This window comes from Raphanus sativus, chromosome 6 (assembly GCF_000801105.2).
Source record: "Raphanus sativus cultivar WK10039 chromosome 6, ASM80110v3, whole genome shotgun sequence".
Classification (NCBI taxonomy): Eukaryota; Viridiplantae; Streptophyta; class Magnoliopsida; order Brassicales; family Brassicaceae; genus Raphanus; species Raphanus sativus.
Window position 1 is genome coordinate 50190885 of NC_079516.1, and position 12991 is coordinate 50203875.

The 12991-nt window shown below is 36.3% G+C and overlaps 1 protein-coding gene across 1 annotated transcript; it reads left to right on the forward strand.

The window, feature by feature from the left end:
• On the forward strand, window positions 1-952 carry LOC108808786 (uncharacterized). The gene is made up of 3 exons (XM_018580884.2): window positions 1-102; window positions 191-322; window positions 560-952. The coding sequence occupies exons 1-3, from the start codon at window positions 1-3 to the stop codon at window positions 950-952; spliced, it is 627 nt and encodes a 208-aa protein (XP_018436386.2).
• The last annotated feature ends 12039 nt before the right edge of the window (window positions 953-12991 follow it).

Here is a 12991-nt window from a genome sequence, read left to right on the forward strand (position 1 = left end):
ATGTTTGATGCTCCGGATAAACCTATAATATTGCAAGTGTTTTTACAGATAAATCCAAGCTTGTTTGGTGACGAACGTACTTGGACATATGGATTTTGGAAGGTGTGCATGTCAATTTGTGTAGACAATATACTATACTTGCTGACTATTTAGATCAAATAACATATAAATATAAATATGATTTTGATAGGGTAAAGATGGAAAAGGATGTTACAATACGGCATGTTCAGGGTTTATTCACGTGTCACAGACGATTCCCATTGTTCAACCAATTGATTTTCCGGCTGGCAAAACTGTCTGGTTGCATTACTCCATCCATCAGGTATTTTTCTTAATTTTATATATTTATTTCATATTTTTCACTCCCACTTAGTAGTAAAGGATATATGAAGCATGAAACTTATATAATTAAATTAGTGGTTGATGTATATAATAACTATATCTTCTAACTAGTCTGTAAATTTCTTTCGTTCAAATAATTTGGTTAATAATAATTTGTTTGGCACATTTTTTCTATAAATTAACAAATACTTGTTCCTATTAAATTATTTGTGAAAAGGATAAAAATACAGGGAATTGGTGGCTTACAGAACTAGGTTCAGGCGACATTGGATATTGGCCAAAAGAGCTATTTAACCTTTTAAACAATGGTGCAAATATGGTTGGAGCTGGTGGTACAGTTCAGGCTTCACGTTCTGGTTCAAGCCCTCCTATGGGCAATGGTCGATTTCCTAATGTTAATCACCCTGAAAGATCAGCTGGTTTCACAAACATTGAAGTTTTGGATTCCAACTACGAACAACATAAAATGAATTATGTCCCTACAGAAGTGGTTCTAGATAGTCCTAAATGCTATGGTCTAACTATTGGTAAGAAGTTTTTATTCCAACACAATCGATTAGGTTTCTACTTTAATTATGGAGGTCTAGGAGGAAACTCTTGTAGAGTTTGATATATTTCAGTGTAATATTGAAAATTTAAATTCAATAAATAATAATTATATTTTAGAAAATGCAAAGAGTTATAGTTCTTCGTTCTTTGTTTTTTTTGTAAATGGTTGATGTTTTATTTAACTGTTTGGAACCTTTGTAAAAGTTAAGGTAAAAATTAATACCCATACACCCAACCTCTAGTTTAGTGTTATAGTTGGAGAAATTTTTTTAATGTTGAAATTACACTAAAATATCGTGATTCTGACATTAAACAGTATAAATGGTCGGAGATGCCTTGAATAAGGTATAACAAACTTTGATATGATGGACTGTAGCTCGGTCACTCTACACAAAAATCATTATGTAAAATCTTTGTTTTATTAAAACAAAAACACCTTAATATAGCATACTCTTAATTTTTTTTAAATACAGTATTATGTAATATAAAATTCTAAAACAGAGAAAATGTTAATGCAACAATAGTTATTTATCTTAAGTAAATTACAGAAGTTATGTTTGAGTTCCTATTTTTTTTAATTTGAGGTTTAGATTTCTATCATAATTGAATTTGTACTGTTATTTGAAATTTCTCAGTGATGCTAGTTTGGTACAGAAACTTAAACTTGTATTCCGATAGATCCAATAAATAATAGGAAAAGTAATATCAATAATAATGTAAAAACATGAGATTGGATAAAATATTTAATATTCACTTTCATAATTTCCCCTTTCGTAATATGGACAAGTAAACTACGATCTACCAACCAAGAAATTTATGTCTATTGGCTGTCTCTGAGTTCCAAATCTAACAGATACAAAGACTCTAAAGTTAGTTGATAAGAACCCCAAGCTAACCCCAACCTAATCGAAGGGTCGTTATTACAAGTGTATATCATTATAGCTATTGGCTGTCTCTGAGCTCCATTATATTTTCTTTTCATTGAGTAATTAAACTATAAAAATATGTACCAACAAAGTTTTTTTTTTAAGTTTGAAGATAAGTGGACCAAAATGTTATTTCTATATTTTTTACTTCCTAAAAAGGAAAAGTTGGCAACTGTGGTGCGTGTGCATAATTGAAGTTGAAGGGCATGCATGTGATTATACACTAATTGGTTAGTCATAGCATCTTCCGTACGTTTACTAAGCTTCGTTTATGGTCCCATTCGGTTACTCTTTATAATTTTCTCCATCAGTTTTTAGGCAATAAGATGATAACTTTTACAATCAAAACGAATATAGGAGGCATAATGTGAGAGATATTAGTTAGGTTGCTTAGGTTAGAAGTTAACTAGATCTAGGTTCTAAACTGAAAGTAAATGGCACAATCAATTTAACGAGTTCCCGGCCCTCGGCGCGGTACGTCTCGTGGGAGAACTACTGCTCCCAAAATCCACTAGATCAAAGAGTCACTAGCACCACTAAATCAGTGTGCTAGATGATGTGTTACACAAGTATCAAATGACCTTCACAAGAGAATACAACAAAGCCCTTAGATCAAATAGACTTAGGCCTAAGCTAATGATCTTGTATTGTTGTCTCCTTTCTCTTGCACTTCACCGTGATCTGATTACTCTGTGTTGCCGTCAGCTCTGATAGCTATCTGCTCTTGTATGTCAATCGCCTTAACCTAATCGTCATACTAAACTCTCCTTATATATGTTTCATATGCGATTAGGTATTACTGACTGGAGTGGGCCTGTGCATCTTGGCCCGTCATATAAGTGATGTAGCTGGGCCTTATGGACATGCTGAAACAAAACTCAACAAATCTCCACCGTTTTGTTTAAGCCCATCAGACCAGCCCACACTTTGTGATTGTCGGCAGCCCTTGTGACTCTCTCTGTCGGAAGATGAAAAATCACTTTTGTCTTCTTCACTCTTTGTCTAGTTTCTCTCTCTCTCTTTCTTCTGTTTCCTCTCGAGCTTTTCTCCGCCGCGAGTACTTGAAGCTTCATCGAGCTCCGCCTAAAGAGATCCGGTCGACTCCACCGCAAAGGCGTTGTCTCTCCACCCTTCACTCTTCCCATCGGAGTTTTCTCCACCCAAAGGTGATTCGCTCGTCAGGGAGAGATCATAGCTAACTCCGTTGTGACTCCGTCACCTCTCTTCTTCAATATCCTCAGGTACATCTAACCTCTTCTCATCATAAGTCGATTAGGATCATCTGTTAAGAATATCAAACGGATTTCGTGAGTGTTTAGCTAATCTGTGGACATCGTTTCCTCTTGCATGTCTGATTTGAAAATCGCGTCTCTATCGCCGGATGCAACTGAGACCCTGACATTGCCTGAGCTCCTGTTCGAGCTCCCTCATCACACTCCACCTCTCTCGTAAGGGTTGGTTAACTTACTAACCCTTCCTTGTCTGTAACCTCTGTCGAATCTGACTTCTTGTGTTTGATTTCCAGCAGTCAGCTCAACTCTTGGTTCAATAACCCCGAAGCGTTCCTGTGTTGTGTCACACGAGTAGCTCTGCGAGTCTTAACACAGACTGTAGTCTTCTTCAGGTAATTACCAGAAAATCCCTTTTGTGCTTTGTGATATACTCGAGTTAACCACTAACACTTGTTTCCTGTCTTTTACTGTAGAAGTTGCTTTATCTGAGATGCCTTTGTGATTGTCCTTAGAAAGTGACTCAACTGATGCCATGAGTCTTCTGTAGCCTCAAACCCGTGACTGTTTGATGCTTCCTCCTCCACCTGAATCGAGTACTCTTCTCGATTCTAATTATGCTCCAGGTACTTCCATCTAATTCATATCACGGCATTTCCTATCTTCTTTGACTCCCTTTCTTTTTCATAAACACTAACCATACTTGTTACTTGTGTTATGCGAGGATGGAGTCATAGCATTGGAAATACCTGGAGCTGCTTCTACCTTCTCAGTGAACATTCAAAAGTTCACAGCAAAGCTGGAACTTCTGACCAGGTACTGTTTTGGTTAGGAAATCTGCAGGGTTAACACTAGTGTGAATCTTATTTAGAATAATGTCTCCTGCTTCCACTAGGTCTCGAATAAAATTGAACTTGGTAGCTATGTGCTTAGTCTTCTCGTGATTGACTGGATTTCTTGCTAGGGCTAGGGCACTTTGAGAATCACAGTATAGTTTGATTCCCTGTTGTTTGAAACCGAGTTCAATGCATATTTCCTTTAGCCACATTGCTTCTTTAGCTGCTTCATTCATAGCCATATATTCAGCCTCTGTAGTAGATAATGCCACAACTGATTGTAGACATGATTTCCATGATATGGTGTTTCCTCCAAATTTGAATGCATACCCTGTCACTGAGCGGCTTCTGTCCCTATCTGTAGCATAGTCTAAATCTGAGAAACCGTCCACGAGTAGTGTAGTATTCTTCTTAAATGTCAAGTTCAAATCAACTGCTCCTCGTAGATACCTTAGGACCCACTGAACTGCTTTCCAGTGCTCCCTTCCTGGTTTACTCATGAATCGGCATACATAGCCTACTGCAAAACCCAAATCTGGTCTAGAGCCCACCATAGCATACATTAGGCTTCCCACAGCACTAGCATAAGGAATTCGTTCCATCTGTGATGCCTCTATCTTCCATTCATCGTCAGTTATGCTTCTCAATTTGAAGTGTGATGCTGTAGGGGTGATCACAGCCTTAGAGTCCTGCATTCCAAATGTCTTTAGGACCTTCTCAATGTACTTACTCTGAGATAGAGTCAGTGTTCCGTTCACTCGATCTCTTGTAATGTCCATTCCCAATATTCGTGATGCCTTTCCCATGTCCTTCATCTCAAATTCACCACTCAGCTTCTCCTTAAGATCTTTGATTGCCTTCTTGTTTCCTGAGGCAATCAGCATGTCATCGACATATAGGAGTAGATAGATAGCCTTATCTGTTTGAACATCCCTCATATAGACACACAAATCCTTGCTGCAACGCTCAAACAACTGATCCTTCATGAAACTGTTAAACCGATGATTCCATCTTCTAGGGGATTGTTTTAACCCGTACAGAGACTTTCTCAGCAAACACACTTTGTTCTCTGTTCCTGGCTTTATATATCCCTCAGGTTGTTCCATTAGGATTCTTTCTTCTAGGCTTCCATGTAAGAAAGCTGTTTTCACATCCATCTGTTCAAGTTCCAAGTCTAGATTTACCACAATACTGAGCATAAGTCTGATAGAGACATGTTTCACAACTGGTGAGAAAATCTCATTGTAGTCAACCCCTTCTGTCTGAGAATATCCTTTAGCCACTAATCTGCCCTTGTATCTTTCATCCTCAACTCCTGGGATGCCAGGTTTTAGCTTGAATAGCCACCTGCATCCAACAAGCTTTGCTTTTGCCGGTCTGTCAATTAGATCCCAAGTTCGATTCTTCTTATGGGATTCCATTTCCTCATCGGCAGCTGCTTTCCAGAGTTTCTTTTGTCGGCTTCTCATTGCCTCTGAATAACTCTTAGGCTCCTCAATCTCTAAATCCCCGATAACATTGAGCGCGTAAGCTACAAAGTTACCATCTTCATACCTCGAAGGAGGTCTCACGTTCTGTCTCCTCTCTCTGTCACGTGCTAGAACATAAGTGTCTAGGTTCTCCGGTTCGCTACTGCTATTTTCCACTTCTTGAACCTCTTCATGACTTCCTGCGTCGCTATTACTACCTGAGTCGCTAGAGCTATCAGAATGTGATGATGATTCTTCTCCACCTTGATCGGAAGTACCTTCGACGTGAGGAGAAGGTCCTCTGATCAAATCATCACTAAAAGAAACCCTTTTCTTAGTTTTCTCCTTGCGACTGGGGTTGTTACTCGTGGTAGCTTCTGCACTGACCTTTTTCTTAGTAATGGTGTGCTTGTATAATTCATCCTCATTGAATACCACGTTTCTACTTGTTCTACACCTCCCTTCGTCTTCTATCCAGACCCGATACCCTTTAGTGCCAATAGGATATCCAACAAATACCCCTTTTATAGCTCTAGCTCCCGTTTTATCTTCTGTCACATGCACGTAAGCAGTGCAGCCGAATGTTCTGAGGTGGTTTAGGTCGGGCTTATGACCAGACCAGACTTCTTCAGGCAGTTTGAACCCTATGCTCGAATTAGGTGACCTGTTAATCAAGTAGATGGCAGTGGATGCAGCTTCTGCCCAAAAACTTTGGTCCAATCCAGATTCAGCAAGCATGCATCGCACCTTGTCCATAATCGTTCGATTCATCCTCTCTGAAACCCCATTCTGTTGAGGGGTGTAAGTGCAGGTCGTGTGTCGTTTAATCCCAGACTTCTTGCAATAATCATCAAACTGTCTGTTGCAGAATTCAAGACCATTGTCAGTCCTTAGACACTTTACCTTCTTCTCAGTTTTATTTTCAACTTCAGCCTTCCATTCTCTGAACTTAGAGAACACCTCATCTTTAGTAGTCAAGAAATAAATCCACACTTTCTTAGAATAGTCATCAATAAAAGTAACAAAGTACTTATTTCCAGCTAGGCTCTCAGGAGTAGAAGGAGAGCCCCAAAGGTCAGAGTGGATATACTCTAGAATCCCTTTGGTGACGTGCTTAGCAGTAGGAAACTTCAGTTTATGTGATTTCCCAATGATACAGTGCTCGCAGAAATCCAGTTTCTTAACATCCTTGTCACTGATAAATCCCTTTTTGACAAGTTCAGACATGTTGTTGAGATTCATATGACCCAGACGTGAATGCCATATATTAGTCATGTTTCTCTCAACCTTAGAAATATTAGCTTCTCCTCGAAGAACTGTTCCCTGTAGATAGTATAATCCCTGCTGATATCTTCCAGAAATAACCGGCTTATTGTCTTTATAGAAGTTGACCATAAGGTCCTTACCTTCATAACGACACCCTGCTGTCTCCAACATTCCATAAGATATCAAATTTCTGCTCATGTCTGGCATATATCTTACTCCTGTTAGGATAACTGTAGACCCATCTGCATTCTGAATTTTTATTTTTCCGATTCCCTGAATGTTGCTATGGGTGTTATTGGCCATTAACACTTTTCCCCCTTTAAATTCTTCCAGGTCAAATAGCACGCTCTTATCTGGAGTGATATGGAATGAGCATCCGGAGTCCATTACCCACTCGTCTCGTGCGTACTGTGTACTGACTGTGAGTATCAACGGTTGTCGCGGCTCCTCTGCCATATTGGCTGAGTCTTGAGCTTTGGGAGCTCTCTTATCTGGGCATTCACGCTTCCAGTGTCCCTCTTTCCCACAGATGAAGCAACCTTTGTTGTTTTTGCTGTTTCTGGGGCGTGATTTAGATCTCCCGTATCGACTCTTGGATCTTCCTTTGTAGCCCTTCCCATTATTCCGGGTGTTTCGGTTGTCTGATCTGCCTCTTTCCACCATCAGACTGTCTCCACCTGACCTGGTAAACTTGCCACTTTCAGTCAACTCCCTTTCTTTTGACCTCGCGGCACCAGTAACCTCTGCTAGGCTAAGTGTGTCTCTCCCGTACTTAAGTGTTTCCTTGAGTTGATCGTATTTGCTAGGTAACGAGCTTAGCAATAGTATGGCTTGAACTTCTTCTGATACCTCCACTTGCAAGTTACTTAAATCTGCCACCAACTTGAGAAAATCATCCACATTCTCATCAATAGACTTTGAATCGATCATTCTGAAAGTGTAGAACCGTAGCTGTAGGTAAATTCTGTTAGGTAGAGAAGTCTCTGTATATAAACTGTTAAGTGTACTCCACATTGCTGCAGCAGTCTCGCAATGTTGGATCTTTCTTAAGACCTTGTTCCCAACGTTTAGTACAATCAAGTCTTTTGCTTTCTCTGATTTCTCAAACTTTGCAGGATCAATGGCAGGTGCAGGCTTGACGATTCCAGCAAGCCCCTTTCCAGTATCTTTCATGGCCGATTCTGGTTCATCCTTAGTATCAGGATCGTCTTTAAGTAGCCTCTCGTCAGTGAGAATGGCTTTCAAGCCGAGTACTCCAAAGTGAGCCATCATTCTCACTTTCCATAAGGCGAAATCACCATCACCCTCAAACCGGTCTATCTCAATCCTCTCCTTCGATTTCACCATCGAGCAGGTACTGAGTATAAACCTCCTCTCTCTTTCCTAAGTAACCTTGATGTATAACCGGAAGCTCTGATACCACTTGTGAGAGATATTAGTTAGGTTGCTTAGGTTAGAAGTTAACTAGATCTAGGTTCTAAACTGAAAGTAAATGGCACAATCAATTTAACGAGTTCCCGGCCCTCGGCGCGGTACGTCTCGTGGGAGAACTACTGCTCCCAAAATCCACTAGATCAAAGAGTCACTAGCACCACTAAATCAGTGTGCTAGATGATGTGTTACACAAGTATCAAATGACCTTCACAAGAGAATACAACAAAGCCCTTAGATCAAATAGACTTAGGCCTAAGCTAATGATCTTGTATTGTTGTCTCCTTTCTCTTGCACTTCACCGTGATCTGATTACTCTGTGTTGCCGTCAGCTCTGATAGCTATCTGCTCTTGTATGTCAATCGCCTTAACCTAATCGTCATACTAAACTCTCCTTATATATGTTTCATATGCGATTAGGTATTACTGACTGGAGTGGGCCTGTGCATCTTGGCCCGTCATATAAGTGATGTAGCTGGGCCTTATGGACATGCTGAAACAAAACTCAACACATAACTATTTAAAAGATAACTTTTATTCAACCTAATATATCGAAAACCTTGTTTATTACAAACGATATCACTGTGAGTAGGTGTCGCAATAAGGAGACATCAGACATGGAAGAGATTCTGGTGACACCGAAGCTATCGCTATCAAATAAAATGTAATGAAAGTATCAAATAGCTTATAAACTCGTCTGCATGGGTCCGAGAAGACAAACCACAACCTCCCGTAATGATTTTGTATTTCAAAATTCTCCACTTTAGTATATTATTTATGTTAGAGAATTACAGATAAATACCTTTAAGATGACACTATCATTGATTTTGTCTTCAAGAATCATTTACATTATTGTGGAAACTTATATTTATAAAATGTAATTTGCAACTAGAAGCCCTTGATCTCTTTCGATGATGTAATGACAAATATGATGTTTATCCTTATGTAACTTGCCGGAAAATGATACAGAATATCTGCAGATGAACTATCATCATGATGCTTTAAAAAAAAATGATACAGAATATAAAAAGTTTGAACTCTTTGTATTAATAAATTGATGATTTATTTTAAGGGTACATCATTTGTACGTGCATTTTTATAATTACGATAGCAATAAAAAATGTATAAATATTTTTTTTTGTGAAAGAGACTAAAGAAAGAGAATGTTAGAAAAAAAATACATAGAATGTTGGTATAAGAACCATCAATGTAAAAATGCATTAATTAAAACCCATATCGGATATATGTAAACAACTAACGTAAAAACCTACATGAAACTCTATCTTTGTATCCTTGTGCAACCCGTGGATACATAAAATGTCATACAAACTAACTTGGGAAATGAAAAATAAAATAGAAATACCATTCAACTAAAAGGCATGCATAAGGAAGAATGAAGCTCAATTAACAAGGAAAATAAAAAACGCGTGGGCAAAATATGGTTATGGTATCATAATTACTAAAATATGCAAAAACCATGTTTTGTGAACCATGAAAAGTTAGAGCAATAATTTAGCTAAAATGGCCCAGAACCATAATGAAGTAATGAGAATCAATTTCACCAAGAAATTAAATGTCAATGTTGATATTACGAAATATCCAATGCAACCAGTCGAACTCCTGTTACCGTTGATGCACTCCAAAACGTCAACAAGTACATTACCTGCATCAAAGCCTCAAGCTCAACAACCTTCAGATTTACCAAGTATGTCCATCACATCTTCTCATTTACCTGTGCATGGAACCAGACCATTCACTATCTATATTTGGGAGATAAGGAAAAAAAAACTCCAAACATGTGTATCCGACTATCAGTTTACAACAGGATTTTTTTTTTGTGAGATAACTAATTTTTATAATCAGTCAGATAACCATAAAAAGTCTTCAGAATTTTGTGTAACTAGTTCTTGATGGGAAATTTTTTCCATTAGTTATTAATATGGAGTAAAAATTAAGAGCGGTCATAGATAATAATAAAAAAAAAAATATTAGTGAGGTTTCTCTAAAGATAATATACTAGAGTTCCACTTCTCCACTTTTAGCATGAATGGCATTCTCAGATGGGCACTAGCTAGAGATTAATTATATAGGTGATAAATATTATTTTTGAGGTCAATATAGGGGATAATTGCTTTGTTGTCTTTCTCTTCATTGTCCAAATCAAACATCCTATGCCTTCCAATTAATTCACCAAATTATAACATATCCTCAACAAAATTATTACCATCTTAACGGTACTTTTTAGATCCAAACACATTATATAATAGTACTTATAATTCTGGATATCTTTCCACATATTCTTGTCAGAAAACCTAGTTCCCATTTACAAGTATTTTTTTAAGAACTTTTATATTAAAAAGCAGGCCAGTGATCATTTTATATTGTGAGGCAAATGAAGAAAAAGTGTTTGTATGACCCGGTCGTATGGACTTGGCTGGTTATTTGTAATGAATTTGTATACAATTTTTCTTTTATAGATACTCGGTTGGTTTCTTACTTCAGTTAGCATTTTAACCTAATTTACATGTTAAATAAAAATGATATTTATTATTTTTATATTCAAGTTTAAAACGAAAATTTTCACAACGAACATAAAACAAACTTTGGTTCCAAAATAGTAAATTCTTTTAAAATGTTCCACTACTAGCAAAATTCATTTTAAAGGAAGGAATGAATCTACATTCTAAAAGAAAATTGGGGAACCCCAAAATTAGTGTTGTGATCTTTTTATAATTAATTTGGGCAAACAAATATTTTCACACAATAGCTTGTGCTATTTTGTAACTTGGATTTTGTTGTAATAGGTTTGGATTAAAAACTACTTTTGTGTTATTACTACTTTGTGTAAAATGATATTTGAAATATATATATTTCTCATTTTCTTATTAAATATTTAGTTAGATATTTAACTATGGACTAATTTCTCAAAAAAAAACTAAGGACTAATGAATTAAATTTTATAAGCATTTTATTTATTTAAATACATATATAATTCCTAGAATATAATATATTGTTTAGTCTTAAGGACTAGATGAGGGAAGTATATATGTATACTGTGTAGGAAGATATAGGTTCAAACATTAATCTTGCACACAAAAAAAAAACATTATTCTGAAAAAGACGAAGTTGGCAGTTTATTTGATTTTTACTATAAGTATCAAACGGGTGTTAAAAAAAACTATCAAGTATCAAACGTTTCTATAAGTGGAAAATAAAGTACAAAGGAAACTTTAGTTAACTAGTTAAGTCCAATATAACAATGTAGTAAACATCAATAACAGAGATTATGGAAACCAATAATTGTGTACATAACTAAACCGATAAACAGGTTACCGAAAGAAAATAAAAATAATAGCCCTATACATATATTTAAAAAAAATGGAAAAAGCGAGTAAATTTGTAAAATAAAAGAGATTATGGTGAACTAATGTAAACGTACATAAATACGAGGGGAAGGAACTTAAACATTCTTCTCCTATCTCACACTCACACTCACACTCACACTCGTACACCCCCACACACACACACACACTCGTTCCGAGTTTCTATGTCAGTCCTTTTTGCGTAGTTACCAAATTTTATTTTTGTTACAAGCGAAGTGTGATAATATATAGTATACAAGTATCTATTTATGTGAGCATGTGCAGATCCAACATGAATAGCAGTGAATCTGGAGAGATTATAAACGTAGAACTCGACGTTTCAACGTCCGTCAAAGAAGGAAGTAGCAGCAACACCAAATTCTCCGCTGGACTCCGCCGCATCCCTTTCAATGAGGCTTGTTTAGCTTTCCTTTTATCTTTTTATTATCATAGGTTTTCTTCCACAAAATATTTCATAGTTCTCGTGTGTTTTTGCTATGCAACTAGTTTCATGATTCAGGACCATATTCACATATTCAGAATCATACTGTTCCCGATGTTTAACAAGCCAATTAGTTGATTTTGATGGATTTGTTTCATTTCAGTCAAATTTACAGTATTGTGGGGGGGTGTAAATAATAGGGAATTCTTGGAACTTGATCGTAGACTAGATTGAATGCTTGCTAATTTTGACTGTTTTATAGAATTTTAATGGAAAGTAATGCATCTCTTTTAGAACAATCTGTTTAAAGAAAACGTCAAATATTTCACTTAGCAAACAAATGTATTGACATCCATTATATGCAGTCCTGATTTTATATAGTCTATTGTCTATGTATATTTAATGTTTGATTGTGTGTGTATGTATATTGATATTCATATGTATGCATAACGTGTCACTGCCACTGGCATGATATGTATCCGCAGTGTCATGGACTGAGTTAATGTTTTTTAGTTGTACTTGGGAAAGTTTCCAAATCTCAATATTTTTTTATTAGTTCCTTTAGTTAGTACAAAGTACTTTATTATCTTATGTTAGTTCCATTTAAAATAATCTAGTTACTTTATGATTTACTTTCTTGAAATAATCTTCTATCTTAAAAGAAACAGTACTGTTCATTACATGTATACTTTTCCAAGACGATTATATGCTACAATATTGGTATTTCTTCTATTGAAACAGAGAGCAACTCCATTGGGAGTTTTTGCCATGGGAGTCTCAACTTACATGTTGATATGCATATATAAAAAGTACAATTTAATGAAAAGTATCTAAAATTGTTTGGAAACACAACCAACAATTGAGATATTATTGGTTGGGTTCTAAGAATTGTTAGATACTTATCTAATTATTTGTAATATTTGTATTTTCTAATATTTTGAAAACTTTTGATTAGATTCTAATAAAGGTGCTCTCCATGTAAAAAAAGATGTTTAAGCTGAATTTGTTTTTTCATAAGAAAATAAACAGGTGACTTTTTAGAACTCATGCATGATGATTTTCATTTAAAAAGATCGTAGAGTGTTGTTTTTTTTTTTTTTTTTTTTGATAATCCGGGGGTTCTCCACTTACACGGATCA

Excerpts from the sequence above, each read along its gene's own strand:
- LOC108808786 (XM_018580884.2), top strand. The coding sequence starts at position 1 with ATGTTTGATGCTCCGGATAAACCTATAATATTGCAAGTGTTTTTACAG. Across the intron at positions 103-190 it reads GGACATATGGATTTTGGAAG|GGTAAAGATGGAAAAGGATG; the intron begins GTGTGCATGTCA and ends TGATTTTGATAG. Across the intron at positions 323-559 it reads TGCATTACTCCATCCATCAG|GATAAAAATACAGGGAATTG; the intron begins GTATTTTTCTTA and ends ATTTGTGAAAAG.